The sequence below is a fragment of the Chiloscyllium punctatum genome, chromosome 4 (assembly GCF_047496795.1).
Source record: "Chiloscyllium punctatum isolate Juve2018m chromosome 4, sChiPun1.3, whole genome shotgun sequence".
NCBI classification, from domain to species: Eukaryota; Metazoa; Chordata; class Chondrichthyes; order Orectolobiformes; family Hemiscylliidae; genus Chiloscyllium; species Chiloscyllium punctatum.
Window position 1 is genome coordinate 44,411,894 of NC_092742.1, and position 24,672 is coordinate 44,436,565.

Sequence of the window (24,672 nt, forward strand, 5' to 3'; positions counted from 1 at the left end):
GTGTGGATTTCCGAAAGAGACATCATATCTAACAAATTTACTGGAATCTTTCGAGGATGTACCTCATAGAGTTGTTAGGGAGGACCCGGCCCATGTGGTTTACTTAGACTTTCAGAAGGCTTTCAATAAACTCCCACAAAAGGGATTAGAGATAAAATTAAAGTGTGTAGTATTGGGAATAGTATACTGACCATGAATAGAGAACTTGTTGGCATACAGGAAACAAACAGTAGGAATAAATGGGTCTTTTACAGAGTGGTTGCCAGTGACTAGTACAGTATCACAGGGATCAGTGCTTGAAACTCAGGTATTCACAATATATAATAATAATTTAGATGAGGGAACTAAATCTAATATCTCCGAGTTTGCAAACGACACAAAGTTGGGTGGAAGGGTGAGCTGTGAGGAGGATGTAAAGATGCTTCAGTGTGATCTGGACAAGTTGAGTGAGTATGCACATGAAATATAATGTGAATAAATGTGAAATTATCTGCTTTATTTGCAAACCTCTAAAGCAGATTATTCTTGGAATGGCGATAGATTAAAAAGGGGGAGGTGAAATAAGACCTGGGTGTCCATGTACATCTATCATTGCAGATGCAGCCGGCATCAAAGAAGAACAATGGTATGTTGACCTTCATAGTGAGAGGATTTGTGTACAGGAGCAGGGACAACTTGTTGCAATTGTACAGGGCCTTGGTGGGATCACTACCTAGCGTACTGAATGCAGTTTTGGTCTCCTTATCTGAGGATGGATGTTCTGGCTATGGAAGGAGTGCAACAAAGGTTTGCCAGACTGATTCCTGGTTTGGATAGACTGACGTATGAAGGGAGACAGGATCCATTAGGATTATTTCATTTAAGTTTAGAATGAGAGGGGATCTCACCCATAAAATTCTAACAAGTCTAGACAGAATAAATGCAGGAAGGATGTTCTCAATGACCAAGGAGTCCAGAATCAAGGTCTTCATTTAAAGAAATAGGGTAGGGCGGAGACAATGAGAAACATCTTCTCCTGAAGAGTGGCAAACCAGTGACATTCTCTGCCACAGAAAATGGTTGAGGCCAAATTATTCCATGTTTTCAAGGAATTCATTCATTTCTAAGGCCAAAATATTCAAAAGGGTATGGAGAGAAAGCAGGAACAGGGTACTGAGTTGGATGATAAGTCATGATCATGTTGAATGGCAGAGCTGGCATGAAGGGCTGAATGGCAGTCCCGCTCCTATTTCTATGTTTATGGTGCTTCCAAGTTTAATATAATCATTTTATTGTGAAATAGAGATTCCATGGAGTTCCTCCTGACTGACCAATCCAACTCTGGAAGGTGATCATTGAGATAATGTGCCTGCAGTTGTACCACCTTTTCTGTAGATTTCCTTTATAGTTATGGCAGGCTAGTGGAGAAGTGTGTGCAACAATTAAACAGTTAGACACTGAGTTGGTGTAATACAAATTGCATAAAACAGTGTCATAATAAGACCTGAATTTCTATTTTTGCAGATTTTCATCATTAAATGATGGTAAGTACTTAAGTAACTAAATAAGTAAGTAACTCCTTAACCCTCCCATTATCCTATCTTCTGCATAGAAACTGAAATTTTCCTAGCTACCATCAGCTCTGAGGAAGGATCTCTCAACTGAAACGTTAGCTCAGATTTCTCTCCACAAGTACTGCCAGACCTGCTGAGTTTTTCCAGCAATTTCTGTTTTTGTTTCTGATTTACAACATTCACAGATCTCTCGTTTTTTATTCAGTGAACTCTTTATCTTAGCCAGAAAATTGAGGTGGGAACCATTTCCTCCATTTTTCATTCCAAACTCCTTTCTGGAAGGTCCTTGTATGATTGTTGAGAGTTCATTTTACATCTTTAAGCATTATCATCATGAGGGTCAGTGGTATTGCTATCTCACAGTTCCTGGGTTTACTTTTGCAATATACAAGGTGTAACTTAGCCAAGTATACAAGTAGCTGCTTTTACAGGGTCAGATAAACAGGAATAAGTGAGTAATATTTGATCTAGACATCTTAATGAACTTGTATCTGATTGTGAGATTATATAAGCATCAGGGAACATGGTTTTGTGGAAGGCCAATCATGTTTAACTGTCTTATTGGCATTCTTTAAGGAAGTAACAAATAACATAGATATAGGGAAATCTGTAGATGTGGTATATTTGAAATTTTAAAGGCATGTGATATGGTACTATTTTAAAAGTGACTATGCAAATTAAGAACTTGGGATGTAGTACATAACTCGTTAGCATCAATAGAGGATTAGTTAACTAACCAAAACAGGAAGTCAGGATAAATGCAGGAGTAAATTGCTGCAGATGCTAGAATCTGAACTGAAAACAAAAAGTGCAGGAGATTACAGTGGATCAGGTAGATCCATAGAGAGAAAACAAGTTAACGTTTCGAGTCTAGATGACTCTTTATGAGGCACTTCAGATGTGGAATCTGTAACTAGTGGAGTTCTACAGGGATCAGTACTGAGGCCTCGACCATTTATAATTTACATCAATGGATTTGCTCAATGAACCAAATGCATGGCTGCTAAATTTGCTGATGCCATCAAGGTAGGAAGAATAGATTATGAGGAACTTAGATCCCATTGCAGACTCCTTAAATTGCGATCAAAAATCTGGTGGATGAGCATAATTTGGGAAAATGTGAACTTGTCCAATTTGATGGGAAGAATATAAAAACAATACACTATTCAAATGGACACAGGAGTTACAAAGAGATGTGGGCATCTTAGTATATGAAATCCATTAAATTAGTATGGACCTACAGCATATATTACAAAAATAAATGGAAAGTTGTCATTTATCAAAAGGAAAATTGAGTATGAAAGTAGGAAAATGTTGCTACAGTTGTTGATGAGAACACACGTCAAGATGTGTGTACAGTTTTGGGTTTTAGAGAAGGTTCACTTGACTGATTCTTGGGTGATCTTATGGAGAAAGTGTGGTCAGATTATGTCAACACTCAGAGGCACTTGAAAGCAAGAAGTTATCATGTTGAAACATCCATGGTGCTGAATGAACTTGACTGGTGGATGCTGACAGAATGTTTACCCTTATGGAAGAGACGACAACTAGGGGAGTATGGTTGAAAATAGTTTAAGACTGAATGAGGAGACTTTTTTCTTTTTCCAGAGATCAATGGAGGCTGGACTTTTTTTAAGGCTGAGTGGCACGGTGGCTCAGTGGTTAGCACTGCTGCCTCACAGCACCAAGGTCCCAGGTTCAATTCCAGCCTCGGGTGACTGCCTGTGTGGAGTTTGCACATTCTCCCTGAGTCTGCGTGGGTTTCCTCCGGGTGCTCTGGTTTCCTCCCACAGTCCAAAGATGTGCCAGCCATGCTAAATTGCCCATAGGTTAGGTGCGTTAGTCAGAGGGGAAATGGGTCTGGGTGGGTTACTCTTTGGAGGGTCGGCGTGGACTTGTTGGGCCGAAGGGCCTGTTTCCACACTGTAGGGAATCTAATCTAATCTAAATGAAGAAGCTGTGGTTATAGAGGGGGGTAAACAGGAATATGGAGTCAAGGCTTCAATCAGATCAGCCATGGTCTTATCAGACAGTGAAGCATGCTCAAGGAACTGATTTACATCTGCCAGTTAATGTGTAAATACAACAAGCTCCAATTCTGTCCAGACTGCTGTCTTTGGATACAAACCTCAACTTACATGGCATTGAGTTATTTCAGATAGTTCTCTAATGCATAGTCAGGGTGCAGGCTGAACATGTATTCAGGAATAGATATATACTGCAGGAGACTGGGAAGTTCGTGTTTCAGCATCACAGAAAATCAGTGGTAAATCTCCACAACCCAAAGTTGTTGGGTTCTCAAAGTTGCTTAATTGGCATCTATACTACTTTGCAAGTGCTTTTTTTTAACCCTCTCACCTTCATGAGCAGAAGGCTTCCAGTTATTTAACATGCAGAAAGTGTTTAACAACAAACAAGGGAGGCTGCAAATCAGCCAAACCTTGCTGGTTTATGATATACATATCCTTTGGAATTCACCCCTCTGTATATGTATCTATAGCCTGTATGTGTAAAGGACCACCCTTTACTCTTAGGGATAATAACTCCAACTAAGAGATGCAGAGGAGTACAAACAAACAATGTGGCACATATTTCTATAATAAATAAAGATGTCTGAGATGTAAACAGACACCTTCACTAGTTACTGGATAGAACAGCACTGCAGAATGCTCTAGCATACATGCCCCAACTATATCATTTCTAACCTTATAATTTTCCAAACGTTATTTTTTGACTGGTGTAAGTTTTAATTTTTTTAATCACTTCTAAGAGACTACATAAAGTAAAGATTCAGTGGGGAGAGGGTATATTGTAGTGCACAAGACAACACAATTATGTGGGTTAGGCTGGATAAATGTAGCTATTTTGCTTTCTTTAATTTTTAAAAATATGTTTACAGCAGTTGGGATGGAGCTAGTGATTCCTACTTCTCTGGAATTTTGAACTGAGTATCCTAGTATTACCTCCTACATGGTCAGTACTTCAAGAAGAAAAGGTGAATGAGTGCCAAATGCTGCTACTCTGAGAAAAAAAGCAGTCTCGTGTACATATATTGCAACTCTCATATCTCACTGGGCCCTGGATCAATTTGCCCCCAAATCTTTCTGCTCCTTTCCTCTGTTCATAATCAGCAAACTGGTTGATTTAATTACAGCCACTATAGGTGCTCCAGCAAATATATGAACAAGCTGAAACAGGAAATTTTGCCAGATATAACACTATAGACCACCAATGGATATTGTTTCAGTTTGTTGCAAATTCAGTGTAATGGAATTATAGGGCTACAATGTCTGTTACAATGTGTATGACTGACATTTGCCCAGTATTTTACCGAACAGAGTGGCATTCAAGCAAAATATTTCAGGGAAGCATCATTAAATTGCTTGTGTGTGGCACATCATGTCACAGAATCATAGAGGTGTACAGCACGTAAATAAATCCTTCGGTCCAACTCATCCATGCCAACCAGATATTTCAACCCAATCTCGACCCACCTGCCAGCACCTGGCCCATATCCTTCCAAACCCTTCCTGTTCATATACCCATCCTGATGCTTTTTAATGTTGCAATTGTCCTAGCCTCCACCACTTCCTCTGGCAGCCCATTCTACACACATGAAGATGTTGCCCGTTAAGCCTCTTTTATATCTTTCCCCTCTCATCCTAAACCTATGCCCTTTAGTTCTGGACTCTCCCACCCCAAGGAAAAGACCTTGTCTATCTACCCAATGTCTTCTTGGCTTTTGCCCCAACTCTTTGAAAAATGTCTCCATTATTGCATTTTTTAAATTAGCTTCTAGTCTGAAGTAATCTCTTGACATCTTAACAAAGTTAAGTGCGTGAAATATACCATCATCACTACCATGAGGCAAAAGAATGACAGTACCCTGGTTTGCTATTACCATTATAGACAAGGTAATACGTAAAGCAATGAGAATAGGTGCAATTGATTGCAGCATTAAAGCTGCAGTTTGTGGGTTGTGGAGACTGTGACATTAGGGGGCAGTGCCTTTAGACAGGATGGAGCTCATAAAACACTCATTTACCACCAGACTCCAACAACATCACAAAATTCTTTTGCCAGGTTAGTATGGGGTGGCACAGTGGTTAGCACTGTTGCCTAACAGCACCAGGGTCCCAGGTTGAATTCCAGCCTCGGGTGACTGTCTGTGTGGAGTTTGCACATTCTCCCCGTGTGTGCGTGGGTTTCCTCCAGGTGCTCTGGTTTCCTCCCACAGTCCAAAGGTGTGCAGGTTATGTGAATTGGCCATGCTAAATTGCCCATAGTGTTAGGTGCATCATTCAGAGGGAAATGGGTCTGGGTGGGCTATCCTTTGCAGGATTGGTGTGGACTGGTTGGGCTGAAAGGCCTGTTTCCACACTGTAGGGAATCTAATCTAATCTTAAATAAGGGACCGGTTTCTTAAGTATGAAAAACATGCATTCAATTAGACCTACAATACATCAGAAATTGTGCTAAAGTGTTACAGATGCGATAAGGAGGTTGGACTGGGCTGATGGTTCTTTTGTGTTCTTAGTTGTTAACAAACACAAGATCTAATAAGTAACTGGGGAAATAATTTCTGCAAAGCAACAACAAGTCTACAAGTTTCATCAGTCAGCAAGATGTAACGCAATACCGCAAACTCGCAAAACAATGCTTTGATTCGTACATTTCCAAATGTTAACAAAGATTTTACTGCATGTATATTACACAATGGAGATTTTAAAAAATCAAAATGAAAACAGACATTCACTTTCCAAACAGGTTACTACATGATTTTAGTCAGAATGGAATTTAAAAAGCAAAAATGTAAAACGATATCCATCAAAAATTGTAAAAATAGAAATTAGCCCAGGGGACATTTCCACACAGGAGTGTCTAGTACATCCATCATTTTATTAAATAATTTTCATAACCAAATCTGCTATTTTTACCATTTTGTGTGGCTTAATGAAATGAAAATTATTTAACTGTACATAGTTAAGGCTAAATAATTCAACACTGGCACCTAGAAGCTGAAGGATACACCCAGTCTAGCTTCAGCTTTTTGGCTGGAAGTTCACCTTTATCTTCCAAACTGTAGGTTTCCTTAATAACTTGGGGCATATACATGGTGATTGGACGTCCACGCAGGAACATTTTTACATATCCTTCCTCTATAAAAAGGACAGAGAATATCATGATCATTTTTTGAACACTTGTATTAGACGTTATATTGGTAAAATAATATCAGATAAGGAACATTCAGGGGAACAAAGAGAAAAAAAATTAAAGTACAGCCAATACCAGTCTTTGATTTAAAATTGTAATTGTCTTTATTATATGAAAGATTTCATACAATATCATTACATGCAGTGAATGTTGCTAATGTTAAAAATAATTAGGTAAAATTATCCAAAATGCAACAATATGTGACCACATTCCATAAATTCAAAATAGAATCGGTGGCACATGCTATTGAACCAATATTATACATGCCAAAACAAAGAATTTAGTGCAGAAAACACAGTGTGCAGAAGAAAGAAAGCAAGACATGAGCAAAACCGGACATAGAAATGTGCATGGCAGACACACAGAGAAGAAAATAAAGCAAAACAGATTTAATTCCTTACAGCCCATCAAATACTTAATTGTAGAAGTTAAGGAGTTAAAAATAGATCTGGAAGTACTGGCTTGGGGATTTAAATGGGCTAATCAAACTTGGAGACCTTGACATGGCAGTAGGGCTGATGAGAATCTGACTTGGGCTTTTAGGAAGTGGTAGGGTCAGAGAAGGTAACTTGTGAGTTCCAAGCATCCCAACAGTTTTAGTGGAGGTTGGTCCAGATTCTTGAAGAGGTGGTTCTTGGTTCGATAGCAAAATAGCTTGTTCAGCACTGCTGTCAGGAGAATCAGTCAGCTTTGTAGACTGAATCAGCATTATCTGTACCAAAACTACATGGAATTGTCATGTACGTATAATAGATAGGAGGACAGAAGTAATAAAATCATTACCAGGTGATTATAACATCTAATGGACACCATATTTAATATCTAATTGTGATTAATGAAGAAAAGTTTTCATTATTGCAACATGTTGGTTTACAATCTCTCAGTTACAGAAACACCATTATTACAAACTAAAGGATAAAGATACATAAGCATACACCTCAATTATCTGCCTCTTTTTAAACAGTGTAAGCATTCATAACTTATTCCAGTTTTCTTATCTAGGCAGCATTTCACTTTAAATTAAAATTGTCATTGTCACAAAACTGCAAAGAACACGCCCAAAAATTATCCTTTTCACATTTGAGAAAATTGAGTGATACTGTGCTGTAAAGATAAGAATACTGAACAGACAGCCAAAGTGCTAGGTCTGTGAAATAGTGGGAAATGGAAGATAATGAGTCAGCATTCCATTTTACATTCCTCCCAATTTTTATTTTCTTTACCTTCAATCATGATCACATTTCCCCTATCATCCAAACTCAGCATTATGTCTACTGCTAACACAAGAAGCTTTAAATTAGACACCACAAAATCAATGGTCACCCAAGCTAAGCTTGTATGTTACTCAATAAATAGGATTTGCTACTAGGAGAATGACTATGTTTAGTTTTGGGTTTTGTCTACTAGCATGCATGAGTTTTTTGACAAGGTTACTCCTGACTGAGAGTTATGTCTTTTGTACTAAATTTGGATCAGCTGCTAGAATTTATTTTTAAACATTAGTACATTTTGACAAACTCTCATGCACATCTTACAAACTGACAGTACAGCCTGAAAGGTGATTATTTTTCAAGGACTAGTGGATTTTCAAAAGCAAGCAACACTACATTACATAGCTCTCTGCACGTCAGTCACATGACTGAACAAGCCAAATTCAAAGACAACACAGGATCTAGGAGTTCTTCAGGAGACTTATTCATTATTCCACTGACTCCTCCCACTCCCAAGTCTTCCCTCACCCCCCGAACCTTAGTTGACAAAATAAATAATGTTCAGGGTGATTATGGCTCCTGTAAAAGTCTGATTAATGCAATTGGAAAGTTTGGTTGCATGAAAAGTGATATCCAGATACGAAAGCTTTGCATTTCAAAGAAAATGTAAGCGTGCTTGCAGAAGAGGCTGTGTGTGCATGTGAATGAGACCTGACAGCTAGGAAACAGGTACGTTCAGAGAGCTAGAATATTGCACAAATGAGACCTACCTTTGCAATGCATCACACGGCGCTTCCCTTGTGATTACAGAGATAGAGACAGAAGTGCTAGATAAAGATGTGTATGAGGAAAGTCAGGTTCACCTAGCACCTGTTCTAAGGACTGAACAGCCACATTCATTTACAGCTTCTAAATAACCTCACATAAAACATGGAATTTTGAGTACTTCACTTATCTTGGCATATTTAGACGTTTTCATAATTCATTACATGCAAATGTCATTAATGATTTGCTGCAAAGCAATAAACTCTCAATCCCTTAAATACTAAAAGAATATTTTGACATGGTTATCCCAAAGGTTCACCAGATATGACTTATTGAAATATTCTACATTAATAAATATGTTTGGCAGCTGCCCATTCATATCAGACATTTGGACAGTCTCTCTCTCCTTTAGGAGCATAGAATGTATTAATGACAGAAGAACAGATTTATTCAAGTTTCAGACTCATTGATTTTTATTTAAATGCACCAAATATAAACCCTAAACAGAACAAGAAAGCTTCCAGACTAAGACTGATGGCAGTAATCTTATAGAAGTATCTTGCCAAGTACTCCTAATGAATATCCCTTACTGTGGGGAACAATAGAACCTAAAACTATTAGTATCTCTCTTTTTATTTTCTCTTGTTTCTTTTATCCCCTCCCACCAACTGATACACCACTTCCAATTCTCCCCTCTCATGTATTTGATTCTTGCAGTCCTGATCCTAATCCATCACTATACCTCCTTCCTAATTTTTTTTTAGAATTAGAATTCCTACATTGTAGAAAGAGGCCCTTCGGCCCAAAAGGTCCACATCAACCCTCTGAAGAGTAACCCACCCAGACCTATTCCTCTACCCTATAGTTACGCTTGACTAGTGCGCCTAACCTACACATCCCAGAACACTATGGGTAATTAGCACATCTTTGGATTGTGGAAAGAAACCAGAGCACCCAGAGGAAATGCACGCAGGCATGGGGAGAATGTGCAAACTCCACACAGACAGCCACCTGAGGCTGGAATCGAACCTGGATCCCTGGCGTTATAAGGCAGCAGTGCTGACCACTGAGCCACTGTGCTGTCCCCTACTGACACCCCAAGAATTACTCTTGAATTAGGACACACCCAGCAATCTGCGATGAGGGAACAAGGTGCCCTAACCATTTAAATACAAACAGCAACCCAAACTGCCAAACCCTGTTCTCCCTCCATCTGAGGAGCAGGAGGATCAAAGTTTTGGGCATAACCCTTCATCAGGAATGAGGCTTGTGGGCCCGGGGGAGCTGAGAGATAAATGGGAGGGTGGGGTTGGGGCGGCGGGGGGGGAAGGTAGCTGAAAATACAATCGGTAGATGAAGATGGGGAGAAGATGATAGGTTGGAGAGGAGGGTGGAGCAGATAGATGGGAAAGGCAATGTTCAGGTCAGGAGCGCAGTGTTGAGTTGGAGGCTAGGGACTGGGATAATGTGGGGGTGGGGACGGGAAATGAGGAAACTGGTGTAATCCACTTTAATCCCATGTGATTGCAAGGCCCCAAGGTGGAAGATGTGGCATTCTTCCTCCAGGCATCAGGTGGTAAGAGTTTGGCCATGGAGGAGGCCCAGGACCTGCATGTCTTTGGCAGAGTGGGAGGGGGAGTTGAAGTGTTCAGCACAGGGCAGTGGGGTTGGTTAGTGCGGGTGTCCCAGAGATATTCTCTGAAACCATCTGCAAGTTGGCTTCCTGTCTTCCGGATGTAGAGGAGAACACATTGGGTGTAACGGATACAGTAGATGACATTGGTGGAGGTACAGGTAAATTTCAGTCAGATATGGAAGGATCCTTTGGGGCCTTGGACGGAGGTAAGGGGACCGGTGTGGGCACAGGTTTTGCACTTCCTGCGGTGGCAAAGGAAGGTGCCAGGAGTGGGGTGTGGGCTGGTGGGGGATATGGATCTGACAAGGGAGTCAGAGGGAATGGTCTCTCTGGAACGCTGTCTTGTCCATCACCTTTCCCATCTATCCGCTCCACCCTCCTTTCCGACCTATCACCTTCATCTACCTATCGCATTGTCAGCTACCTTTCCCCAGACATCCTCAACCACCCCCTCCCTCCCCCCCCCCCCCCCCAATCCCCAGCCCCCTCATTCTTGATGAAGGGTTTATGCCTGAAACATCGATTCTTCTGTTCCTCAGATGCTGCCTGACCTGCTGTACCTTTCCAGCACGATACTCTCACCTCTGATCTCCAGTATCTGCAGTCCTCACTTTCTCCTGTTCTCTCACCATTCTTCCTGTGTAGCAGGCCTTCACTCCATTCTCAGAAATGCTACATTCACTTGGTTCTATTCTTAAATACAGCTTAACAAATCAGAGATGAAGCATCACCAACAGTATCCTCCCTGAAGTCTCACAAGGACACAACATTTGCATCCCCCTCATTTTCATCTGCCTACCTCTAGGTAACATGATTTGCAGATATAAGGGCAGCATTTAGAAGTATGTTAATGATATAGAGCTCTAACTTTCCACCTCATCTCTCGACCAAACCTCAGAATCAGTGTTTTCATATTGCTTATAGGGCAACATACAGTCTTAGAAATTCTAACCCTGTTTAGATTCCTTCCTGGCCTTGCCAGTCCCCATCAATATAAACCTCTCCAGTCTGACAGGCCCTTCCACAACTGCCATTCCACTCACTTGGGCCTCTGGGGCATCCCCCCTTCCCTTTATTCTAAGAGTCAGTCATGCCTTCAGATGTCCAGGTCTCAAATTAAATTCTGTCCACAAACCCCTCTAATAGGTTACATCTTTTACATTCTTGACAACTGTCAGTAAATGTATCTTTAACCAAAATGGCTGGTTCCGCTAATACCTCTTCCTGTGAAGCATCTTTGATGTGATATGTTTTCCATACCACAGGGGCTGTGAATGAACAAATATTGTTGCTATCTACTGTGTTGGGTAGGGAACCAGTTAGAGGTTAGCTTTCTAGTGCTAAGCAGCTAGCAGAGGACTGGGGAAACAGGTATGTGTGTGTGAAGATGAAGAACCAGGTATGTGAATAAGTGGGGTAATATTTATATGTGTGGTTTCTTTTATTGTAGCTTTTGGCTGAGCACGTCCTACTCCTAAGAAGAACTTCTACATGTAGAATTGATTTGGAGAATGCCTTTATGACCCTGGATCATCCTTAAGTGCTTTTGGCCAATGACATACTTTTAGAGTATTCTCACTGTTAATGGAAGCTTCATAACCCATTTGCACACAGCCAGGTCCACAAACATTGATGAGATGCATGCCTAAATAGTCTGTTTTAGTGACTTTAGTTATGGGATTAACATTGGTCTGGACACTAAGGAGATTCCATCACTCTTTTGTTTTGAATAGTACCAAGGTTGTTTTATTTACGTATAGAGAGAGCAGACAGGGACTTGGGTTAACATTGCATCTGCAAGACGGGGACCTATAACAGAGCATTCTCTATTAGTATTGCGCTTAAGCCTGGAATACCAATACAATGGTCCTATCCTTGACTGGATTTCTATGGGAAGCACTGTGTAGACATAATTTATTCCATTGTGGAGACCAAAGGAAGGAGAAATGGTTAGTATGAAACTTCCTAAAGACTACACATGCAATGTATCCTAGTTGAAGAAGATATGTGAAAATGCATAAGTCCTGAAAAGGTGGGTGGGCAAATTGGAAGGGGAGAGACAGGAAACCTCAGAAAACACACTCTTGATAGCAATTATCTTTCACAAATGTATCAAGCAAAAGAAAGGATACACTGTTTCAGTATCATATTGTGACTCATTATTGTTTAACACAAAACTTATGTCTCAGCGTCAGTCAGTAGGTCCCACATGGTTTCTATCTCAGCAATTTTATGAATGCCTGATGTGATGACACACTGCTGTGGTATTCTGGTTTAATCCTTATCCCTAGCTTTCCAAAATTAGGTATTTGAAAATGTAGGAAAATGAAAAGCAAGAGATTTCATTTCAAAAAGAAAGGAAATCAAATTAGAAAAAGACATAAAGCACAAAAAAGATAAAGAATGTCATACTTTCACAATAATTGAAACAAACACTTCGGAAGACTGCTACTGAAAAGGAATTAATTTTCGAGCTACTCACCTGCATTAAAGAGAGGATCCTTGGGCTTGCTGTGAAAGAAATAATATTGGACTGAATCTCTACACCATTACTATCTCTTATATTAGATTGCTTATAATAACAGCATAATTACTTTTCTAGTCCAAAAAATGAGTTGGAACTCCCCTTAAAGCTGTCACAACACCAGTGGCAGGCCATCATCCACAGTACATGGGACACTTAGTCAATTCAGCTACTTGTAGCTCATCAAGCACAGAAGTGCAAAAGGTACCAGATTCAGCTGGCCTTCACAATAGGGGTGGCATGGTGGCTCAGTGGTTAGCACTGCTGCCTCACAGTGCCAAAGACCTGGGTTTGATTCCCACCTCAGGCAACTGTCTGTGTGGAGTTTGCAGATTCTCCCTGTGTCTGCGTGGGTTTTCTCTGAGTTCTCCGGTTTCCTTTCACAATCCAAAGATGTGTAGGTCAGATGAACTGGCCATGCTAAATTGTCCATATGTTAGGTGCATTAGTCAGGGGTAAGTATAAAGTAGGGGAATGGGTCTGGGTGGGCTACTCTTCAGAGGGTCGGTGTGGACTTGTTGGGCCATTCTGTAGGTAATCTAATCTATTGACATGATGTCAAATTAATTCAACAACTATTGGTCACCCTGCATCAATCTATCAGCATTATCTACTCAAGATGATCACATAGTAGCCACTGAGCTGAATCTTGGAGGATGGTGTGTCCAGTACCTGCCAGAGTGAAATGCTGGTTGAGAGCTCACCCGTGAAAAAGTCATCTGCTGCACAGCCATTTCATGGTGTGTTAAGTCTCTGTTGAGACCTTCGCCTTTATCTGAAGTGTATGGTCCACCTGAGAGAGTTACCCGCCATTCCAACAGAGCTATATTCCCAACGTGGTCTGAATGGTGAACATTGCTGGGACTACAGCCAGTTCACAAAGAGGAAGAAGTTTGGAAGTTGCATTGCAGTTTAATCTGGGGTATTGTGGGACTTGGCTAGCAGACTCCAAAAAGGGGCAAAAGGAGGTGGAGTGTAAAGAGGTGGGAAATGTCTCCAATAGGCATAGAGGGCCACCAGAAAGAAGGGTCCCACCTTCTTGCTTGACACCCCACTCACACACAAAAATTTGACTCAGCTTTGTCTGGGTCTCACCATGCCACAGAGAGGATAGTGATGGGAGCAAGACAGGGCTCTGAAGTGGTCATTAATTAGCTACCTAAAGGCCTCAAGAGCAAGTGTTGTTCAACACTTCCACCAGTCCCTTCAAACAAGCTGGCAGAGGGCCACAAAATCCAGACTATTGAAACCTGAAATCAAACTTTATTTAGTGGCCCTACAAATTCAAGTCATTTCATAACAATTCAAACTTCACAGATGTAAACTAACACTCTTTACTGTTACTTTTGAGAAAACATATTTCAAATTTTCCTCCTGTCTGAGTAATACCCCATGGTGCTGCACAAGCGAGTAATAAATCCTCTCATGTCAATAGGTTTACTTCAGATTGCGCTCTTTGAGCTCGAAGGAAGTGGTGTTTTTCTCCCCAGTTTATGCTACCTTACTATGGAAGCCAGGAAGTCACAAATAACATGTGAATTTTTTTTTCATGAATTAAGACAATCAAACCTCAGTTTAATATTACAGATGGCGCAAGAATGAGAGAAACTATAAATAAGCACTTTCGTTTACCTGTCGCTGGTTTTTTTCCCACTGGAACCACTGCTAGTTGAGCCAGTGCGGGTCCTGCTGTTCTTTGACTCTCCAAAGCTTTCTCTACGTGCAACAGATGACACTCGCTCAGAAGAGTTGCTTCTCTTCACAGAACTGCATTTAAAAATATGGCTCATTAGCTGAAACTTTAATGTCTTTGCTGCAGTTATATTTAGTTGAGAACCAGCTTCTCATTTCAAATGCAGTGTTTTCCAATGATACAGCAGCTTTCTTCAGATTTTACGTCAAGGTAATGTAAATATACTACTGTTAAGGAAAAAATGAATATTTTAAAAGCCTACATCTTAAATACCAAGAAAACAAGTTGTCAAGGTTGTTCTTATTGGAGGTAAAAACACTGACTGCAGATGCTGGAGAACAGATTCTGGATTAGTGGTGCTGGAAAAGCACAGCAGTTCAGGCATTATCCGAGGAGCAGTAAAATTGACGTTTCAGGCAAAAGCCCTTCATCAGGAATACAGGCCGAGTGCCTGAAGGTATGGAGAGATAAATGAGAGGAGGGTGGGGGTGGGGAGAAAGTAGCATTGAGTACAATAGGTGAGTGGGGGTGGGGATGAAGGTGATAGGTCAGAGAGGAGGGTGGAGTGGATAGGTGGAAAAGAAGATAGGCAGGTAGGACAGGTCATGGGGACAGTGCTGAGCTGGAAGTATGGAACTAGGGTGAGGTGAGGGAAGGGGAAATGAGGAAACTATTGAAGTCCACATTGATGCCCTGGGGTTGAAGTGCTCCGAGGTGGAAGATGAGGCATTCTTCCTCCAGGCATGGGGTGGTGAGGGAGCGGCGGTGAAGGAGGCCCAGGACCTCCATGTCCTTGGTAGAGTGGAAGGGGGAGTTGAAATGTTGGGCCACAGGACGGTGTGATTGGTGCGCATGTCCCAGAGATGGTCCCTAAAGCACTCTGCTAGGAGACGTCCAGTCTCCCCAATGTAGAGGAGACTGCATTGGGAGCAACAGATACAATAAATGATATTGGTGGATGTGCAGGTAAAACTTTGATCGATGTGGAAGGCTCCTTTAGAGCCTTGGATGGAGGTGAGGGAGGAGGTATGGGCACAGGTTTTACAGTTCCTGCGGTGGCAGGGGAAAGTGCCAGGACAGGAGGGTGGGTTGTTGGGGGGCGTGGATCTGACCAGGTAGTCACGGAGGGAACTGTCTTTGCGGAAGGCGGAAAGGGATGGGGAGGGAAATATATCCCTGGTTGTGGGGTCCATTTGGATGTGGCGGAAATGTTGGCGGATGATTTGGTTTATGCGAAGGTTTGTAGGGTCGAAGGTGAGCACCAGGGGCGTTCTATCCTTGTTACGGTTGGAGGGGTAGGGTCTGAGGGCGGAAATGTGGGATGTGGACAAGATGCGTCGGAGGGCATCTTTAACCACGTGGGAAGGGAAATTGTGGTCTCTAAAGAAGGAGGCCATCCAGTGTGTTCTGTGGTGGAACTAGTCCTCCTGGGAGCAGATACGGCAGAGGAGGAGGAATTGGGAATATGGGATGGCATTTTTGCAAAGATAGGGTGGGAAGAGGTGTAATCCAGGTAGCTGTGGGAGTCGGTGGGTTACTTTATTGGAGCAAAGGAGACAAAAAGATTTGATAGAGGTGCATAAGATTATAGGAGAAAGTGAGGACTGCAGATGCTGGAGATGAGAGCTGAAAATGTGTTGCTGGAAAAGCGCAGCAGGTCAGGCAGCATCCAAGGAGCAGGAGAATCAACGTTTCGGGCATGAGCCTGATTCCTGAAGAAGGGCTCATGCCTGAAACGTCGATTCTCCTGCTCCTTGGATGCTGCCTGACCTGCTGTGCATAAGATTATGACAGGTTTAGATAAGGTAGACATAGAAAAGCTGATGATGCAAGGATGACAGGCCACAGATTTAACATTTTGAGGAAGAGAGTTAGTGGGGATGTGAGGAGAAACCTTTTTTAACATGGCAAGTAGCAATGATCTCCCTACTAATGAGGGTGTTGGAAGCCGAGATAATGAAAGAAAATTGGATGGGCACATGCAAGAAATAAAATGGTAGAGTTGTACAGAAAGAACAGGAGAATGTGATTGAATGGACTGCTTTACAGAGAGTCAGCATGGAATCAATGAATGGTCTCCTTCTGTGCCATAATGACTCCAGTCTTTAAGAATTGAGGATATTCTGTGCATTTCTCTAAGATAGTGGATAATTTTCCAATTTGTTTTACTACTTATTCAGCGTCTATTTGAAAAGTTTAAAAAAAATCTGCCCCGATGTTAATATTCATTTCAAGAGGGCTAGAATACAAGAGTAGAAACATACTGCTGAGTCTGTATAGGACTCTGGTCAGACCATATTTGGAATATTGTGAGCAGCTTTGGGCCCCATTTCTAAGGAAGATGCGTTAGTGTTGGAGAGAAGATCCAGAGGAGGTTTACAATAATGATCCTGGGAATGAAGGGCTGGTCTTAGGAGGAGCGATTGAGGACTGTACTTGATGATCTTTAGAAGGATGAGTGGGGGTCTGATTGAAACTTGCAGAATATTGAGCGGCCTGAATAGAATGGACTTACAGAAGCTACTTCCACTAGTAGGAGAGTCTAGAATCCGAGGTCACAGCCTCAGAGTGAAGGGTTTACCCTATTGAGATGAGGAGGAATTCCTTCAGCTAGAAGGTGGTGAATCTGTGAACTCATTGCCGCAGAGGGGCTGTGAAGGGCCAAGTCATTGAGTGTATTTAAGACAGAGATGGATAAGTCCTTGATTAATAAGGGAATCAAGGGTTACGGAAAGAAGGCAGGAGAATAGGGTTAAGAAACATGTCAGCCATGATCCAATGGCGAAGCAGACTCAATGGGCCTAATGGTTTGATTCTATTCCTGTATCTTATGATTTTTTTGGGGAATCCTGTTCTATTTTTCAATCATAGGATTCCTTCTTAAGTTTGCAGTATTAAATCAATGCTAGTTATACACGACTAGCACAGAATAATATGTATAGATGATCCAACTGATTGAACATTGGATGTTCATTTTCTCTACATATATATGTCTTCCTTGGAAATCTAGCCTTTTTTTGAATATGGCAGCTCTGAAATTATCTTGGCAGCTGAAATGGGTTTTTAGAATTGATTCTAATCTTGCCTTATTTACTGATTGTATTGATGTTGGGAAAATAAATGGTTTGTACTGGAATTTCCATTTGTATCTTATTATTATCAAAGGAGGATGATAAAGTACATGACATTCTTCGTTGCCAGCCGTCTACTGGGAATTAAATAATATTTACCCTCAACACACCACAGAACTATCTGTGCTGAGACACAATCTTTTATTTTAGCTCTGCCACATGCATTTGTGGAGACATTTCTGTTCCTACAGAAATCTTTACCACCCACAAATAATTCCTTGTTGAATGTAAAATTGTTCAGACAAAGTAAAGAAACTAAAGGAATACATTAGCGGGCTTGTCAAGATAGATGAGAATGCAGAAAGCTTGTTTCCCCTTGTGAGAGTCTTAGACCAGATACAGAATAAGAGGTCGTTCATTTAATTAGGAGGCGAAGAGAAATTTCTTCTGTCATAGTGTTGTGAATCTGTGGGATTCTTTATCACAGTTGCCTGTGGACATTAGGTCATTAAGTATATTCAAGGCTGATTTTTAACCAGTACAGGAATCGAGGATTATGGGAAAAAGGCAGAAAACGGAAGTTCCAGATTATCAGATCAATTGTGATGTCATTGAAAAGCAGAGCAGACTTGATGGGCTGAATAGCCTACTTCTGCATCTACTTTTTCTGATCATATGGTTTTATGAGTCATGTCATAGTTGAAACATTTTCTTTTTGTTTGTGGTTCAAATTCAAGCCGGAATACAGATTGAAATATATCTCTACAAGGGTGCTCAAAAATATTAACCTAATTTACATAGCATATTTAAATGTAAAAACAAAACTTCCCAAGGTTCTTCACAGGGAGAAAACCTGACACCAAACCAAAGGCAATGGGACTCACTAGGTCAGGCTATAAGACAATACTCAAAGGTAGAAAGGTGGTGCAGGCAAGGAAGGAATACTGGAGTTTAGAGATTAGCTGTTGAAGGCCCAGCCATCAATGCTGGAGTAAAGAGCTCCCCAGCAGAGCCCAGTGTTGGTGGAAAGCCAATTACTTGGAGGGTTGCAGGGTTGGAGAAGGTTGCAAATGTGGAGGTTGTGAGGCTATGGAGGATTTTGAAAACAAAGATTGAGAATTTTAAATTTGAGGTTTTTGTGGAATGTGTACGGACGCTTGATCAAGGGCCTAAAAGGGTGGCACAGTGGCTGAGTGGTTAGCACTGCTGCCTCACAGTGCCAGGGGCCTGGGTTCGATTCCAAATTTGGGCAACTGTCCACGTGGAGTTTGCATGCTCTCCCCATGCTGCGTTGGTTTCCTCCAGGTGCTCGGAATGCCTCCCACAAACCAAAAACATCCAGGTTAGGTGGATTGGCCATGCTAAATTGCATTGTAATGACTGAGGATGTGCAGGCTAGGAGGATTAGCCATGGGAAATGCTGGGTTACAAGGATGGGGATGGGGGGTGCTGGGATTAAGTGGGATGCTTGTCAGAGGGTCAGTGCAGATTTGATGGGCCAAATGCCTACTTTCTACAGCATAGGGGTTCTACAATTCTAAATGGCACAAGTTAAAAAGAATAAAGCAGGTTATAGTTCATTACTGAATCACACTAAACTTGAAGTCTCATTGAAACAGGTTTCTTTTTAAATCAGAGATTGCTATTCAATGAAAGATTGATTTTTTTTAAATCAGTGATGTTATTATCCCACCCCTGGAGTAGCTGCAACTTGAACCTGAGACTCCACAGGCCAGAGAAGGGACACTATCACTGTGCCACAAGGGCCCTTCAAACATGTTGGAAGAGATTTAGAAATTGGAATCAAATGGTGGTCCATGAAGAACAATCCTTTGGGTCCAGGATGTAGTTTTGGGTCCAAAGGAAAAGTGCTTAATTTGCATCTGAAACATGCAACAGCTGTCTACAGGAAACATTTCATGCTCATGATGAGGACAAAAGGTGAAAAAGTTACATTCCAAAGGCCTGAAGAACACAAAGGTATTGAAAATAAAGAAAACTAGAAAATTGTCCTCTTATTCATGGATCCATAAACTAATAAAAGGTGAAATAGCCATAGTCCTTCTGGGACCACAGGGCTGCTCTGAGACAGATGACTGATGGTGGTTTAATCTGAAGGTCACCATGCTTCAGGAGAGGGGTGAGGTTGAGAAGGAGGGACCTTCAAGGTAATCTCAGCCATTACAACAATTGAACCCACATTGTTGGAGTTATTCTGCGTTGCAAACCAGCTGTCCAGGCAAATGGACTAACTGACCCCCTAGAAACTAATCAAGTTACTTGGAGTTACACAGAGTTTTTAGGGATTCACAAAAAAACAGTTTACTTGGCCCAAATTCTGACATGAAGACATCACTTGAGCATCCGCCCATCCTTGCTTATCTATTAGCATCATCCTCTATTTCTTCTCCTCCATATTCTTATACAGCTTTCTCTCCTTTTGCTCCCTCTCCAAAGCATTTTTTTTAAAATATTATGACCACCAGAACAAAACATGGCATTCCAGAAATGGTTTTCTGGAGAAAAATTAGAATATAAGTAGTGAAAGAGAAAAGTTATATGGAAGAGGAAAATAAATATTTGTGAATAAGAAAAACAAATTTAAACTGGTTTAGACAACTGCAGCATGGATCTGTGCAAAAGAAAGAATTTCCATTTTTCAATATGGCAATATTGTGCAATATTCAACTTAATTCACTTTTTGAAATATCAACAACAGTTCACTACATCAATTGCAGATACACTTTATTTTCGTCACTTTCAGCATTTGTATCCTGCCCCAGATATCCGAAGGCTTCCAAACGTTACCACCAAAACTACATAGACAACAAAGCATTTTCTTTCAATCTTTTGGAGCTATTTAGAGAAATGGGATGATAACAATATTTTATTTTCAGATTCTGATGGTATATGAGAAAGAATATTACTACCTTGTGTGCATGGGTTACTCTTGACCACAGAGATAACCTTCAAACATCATTATCTGATTATTACTTCCAACTAATTTACCTAAGAATCTGAGAGTGCCTACAGAGTATGAAATCATGAAGTTTATTTAGTCATTTGTTAACTTTATTTTTCACAGCTCCAATATTAGCTGATGAAACACAAAAACCTGTGAGAAATTCATTTTCCTGATATTCAAAAAAGCTTTATAGCCAAAAATTCGCTGGTTAGTGAAACAAAGGGAGTTTTTTTTTTAGATTAGATTCTCTACAGTGTGGAAACAGGCCCTTCGGTCCAACTAGTCCACACCGACCCTCTGAAGAGTAACCCACCCCGACCCATTCTCCCTAACTAATGCACCTAACTCTATGGGCAATTTAGCATGACCAATTCACCTAACCTGCACATCTTTGGACTGTGGGAGGAAACCGGAGCACCCAGAGGAAACCCACGCCGACACGGGGAGAATGTGCAGACTCCACACAGACAGTCGCCCGAGGCTGGAATCGAACCCAGGTCCGTGGTGCTGTGAGGCAGCAGTGCTAACCACTGAGCCACCATGCCACCCCTTATTAACAACATTAGTAAAAACAATTTGAAAACCCAGAATAACATTTAGTAAAACTTCCAACAATTGGACTTTAGCTTTAAATTGCTGAGAGTTGTATTTTTCTAACACGAAGCAAATACTACAGCTTCTATGAATGGAATTATCCAAACAAATGAATAATGGACCAGAGTAGATTCAATTGAATTGTGTGCTTGTATTAAAAAATACAAAGTAATCCATTTTCATGTAAAGAAGAAACAGCTGCCTATTTAACAGAAACCTTTCTAATTGCTTGCATTCATGTCTGTATCTACAGCCTACTTAGTTTTACCTTTGGGAAGTGCCTCATGCTGATTTTCATAGCTCAGGAAGGAAACATTACTTCTCACTTAATGGCGAGAATAATTTTGAAAATAGCAAATGGCCTCTAACAATGACTAATGTTCAGAATCCCTGTGTATGAGTAGAAATAAGTATTGACTTCTGCATCATTCAATAGCCTAAAGAAATGAAATATTACACATATATGAGATCCAGTTTCAGCAGATAAATTTATTGAGAAATAAACATCTGCCCCTGAGATAACAAAAGGAATACTTAGGATTCATCATCAGAACCCGTAGTAGGATGCTGTCTGATCGATAAACCGTAAGGTTCAGGTTAAAGAAGACAAATGCCCTCTTCCAACGTAGAATGGCTCTGATATGGGAAGATACTATTTGAGGGAATTGCTTGATTAGTGTGACCTTTTTTCCCCATGAGCTCTATTCAGTATAAACAACACATATACAATTAACATTGCTAATTTGCTAAAATGCCAATTAAAATGCTAAATAAAATGCCATTCCTGAAGAAGGGCTCATGCCCGAAACGTCGATTCTCCTGCTCTTTGGATGCTGCCTGACCTGCTGCGCTTTTCCAGCAACACATTTTCAGCTCTGATCTCCAGCATCTGCAGTCCTCACTTTCTCCTAAAATGCCAATTAGTCCTGAAAAGCTAGTTTTAACATCTTTATTCATTCCAGTCAACTTTTCTTTAAATTATTCCAGCTATAATAGAGGCACCTTTCTTTCCCAAACATAATTGCTGAATTTGTTTAGTTATCTAAACAAAGGTGTCAGTAAGTATGGAAAGCAAGGTATATATCACAGCAGAGCGCTCTATTCAAATCTCTATTTCAACTTAGTTTAAGGTAGCCTCACCTTTTGGCAGTTTTAGTCAGTTTAGACATACTAGTCAGACACCTTTGCTTTCTACATCCAGAAATGAGATGCGATTTGGAATGAGAAGAAAATGAACAAAAATAAAAAGACAAAAAAGAAGAAAAGCTTATGAAAACACACATCATGTAGGTGAAAACAGTTATAAATGTTACTCAAAACTGTTGTAAATTGGAGATAGCTCAGTACACCAGTCTAGATAAAACCAGATATAAACATTGTCGGTGAAACGTTACAATACCATGTAGATTTTAAAACACTCCAACTGAGTTACATGTCTCACTTCTTTTAATATATATGTCTATTATGAATATGATTATGCACAGTGACTGGAAAAGCAGTAGTATTATTGTAATGCAACAGAACTACTAACTGAAAAGCCCAAATTAAAGTATTTGAGACATGGGTTTGAATCCCAGCATGACAGATACTGAACTTTATATTTATTTACAAATCTGAAAGAGAAACTAGTCGGTGTAAAACCCATTTGGTTCACTGATGTCCTTTTATGGAAGGAAATCTGTCATCCTTACTTTGGTAGGTCTATATTAGATTAGATTATTTACAGTGTGGAAACAGACCCCTCGGTCCAACAATCCACACCGACCCTCCGAAGCGCACCCACCCAGACCCATTCCCCTACATCTACCTAACACTAGGGGCAATTTAGCATGGCCAATTCACCTAACCTGCACGTTTTGGGACTGTGGGAGGAAGTCGGAGCACCCTGAGGAAACACACGCAGATATGGGGAGATTGTGCAAACTCCACACAGTCGCCTAAGGGGGGAATTGAACCTGGGTCTCCGGCGCTGTGAGGCAGCAGTGCTAACCACTGTGCCACCTATATGTGCCTTGGGACAATATACCTAAGAAAATATATCTAAAAAGACCCTTTGTACCGAGACACCTCGATCCATCTCCATCTCAGAGCTCTGCAACTTCTCACCATTCAGATCAAATGCTTCCTGCTGAAATGGGTTAAGTTCATGTTTTTCTACATTACACTCTATTTAACAGATCTTTTGCCCTCTCAGTTAAAATATTTACATCTCTCCTTTTCTCAGGCCTTCTTTTCACAACAACTTTACAAAATGCCTTCAGTAGTTAGAAAAGTTTGTAATGTATGGCATGATATCAGATCTGGTATAGCTAGCTGCTCTCTGGTCAGCTCCAGAACATGCTGTTCTCAAAAACCATGAAAACATTGCAGTCATAGAGTTTTACAGCAATAGACAGAGGCTGTTATGCCCACTGTGTTGGTATTGATCATCAAACATCATCTATTCTAATCCTATTTTCCAGCATCTGCACTATATCCTTGTATGCTATGGCATTTTAAGTGTGCATCGAAATAGCTTTTAAATATCAATGGTTCCCACCTCAACCACCCTTTTAGGCAATGAATTCTAGATAGCCCCAACTCTTGGGGTGAAAGCATTTTCTTTATCAAATCCCCGCTTAACTTCCAGCTCCTTACCTTTAAATTGTGCCCCCATAAACATGCTACTATTCAGCTCATTTGATTAGCCAATCTGCATCATCCTGTAGTCCTCCTTGCTATTTATCACATTCTATGAACTCCGCATCACTGCTACCCTTGCCCGTCTGATTTTTCTGGTCTATATGTAGATTAAGATCCTCCATGATTCTTGCTTTACTTTTCTCTCAAGGTCCCGTTCTTTCTTCTTTACACTCCATCCTCCCATGTGGTTACTGTTCAGGGGTCCAATACACCACTTCCATAATTACTTCTAGCCTTATGATTTATCATTAGTACCCAAACCACTTTGACATTCTGGTTTACTGAACTTAGGTCAGCCCTCTCTGTTGTGCAAATGCTCATGAATTAATAGAGTTACCATTCTACTTTTTCCTAGCTTCCTGTCCTTCCTAGTTATCTGTACCCTTCAATTCTGGTCTCAATCCATGCCATCCTTCCAGCCATATCTCTGTAATGGCTACCAGATCGTACTTACTGATTTCTATCTGAGCTATCAGCTCGGTTTTGTTCTGAATGCTGTATTCATTTAAAGTGATGCACAAGCAATGTAGGGGGTGATGTCGGGGTTAAAAAAAGGTTCCACACTGTGAATTGTGAAGGTATAAAATACTCTGTCCAGAAATATGATGGAGGCAGGTTCAATTGAGGCATTAAAGAAAGTATTGGATGATTTTGTGAATAAACATGATATGCAAAGATGCAGGAAAAAGGCAGGAGGTTGGCACTAGGTAATACAGCATGCATAGTGGGCTGAATGGCCTCCTTCTGCACTGGAATAATTGTGA

At 40.8% G+C, this 24,672-nt stretch overlaps 1 protein-coding gene across 9 annotated transcripts in view; it reads right to left on the reverse strand.

The window, feature by feature from the left end:
• Positions 1 to 24,672, reverse strand: part of eml1 (EMAP like 1) — a 253,491-nt gene that overhangs the window by 53,723 nt on the left and 175,096 nt on the right. For 6 of the 9 annotated variants that reach the window (XR_011960435.1, XM_072568529.1, XM_072568532.1 and 3 more), the window contains 5 exons: positions 22,367 to 22,417; positions 14,536 to 14,670; positions 12,862 to 12,890; positions 8,749 to 8,775; positions 6,583 to 6,712 (listed from right to left, as the gene is read on the reverse strand). Coding sequence is in view for 8 of the 9 variants with exons in the window: in XM_072568529.1 (XP_072424630.1) it covers positions 6,583 to 6,712; positions 8,749 to 8,775; positions 12,862 to 12,890; positions 14,536 to 14,670; positions 22,367 to 22,417 (372 nt within the window). In the remaining variant the exon portion in view is untranslated. The remainder of the gene's footprint in view (positions 1 to 6,582; positions 6,713 to 8,748; positions 8,776 to 12,861; positions 12,891 to 14,535; positions 14,671 to 22,366; positions 22,418 to 24,672) is intronic. The other 3 variants (XM_072568527.1, XM_072568530.1, XM_072568533.1) reach the window with 3 other exon arrangements.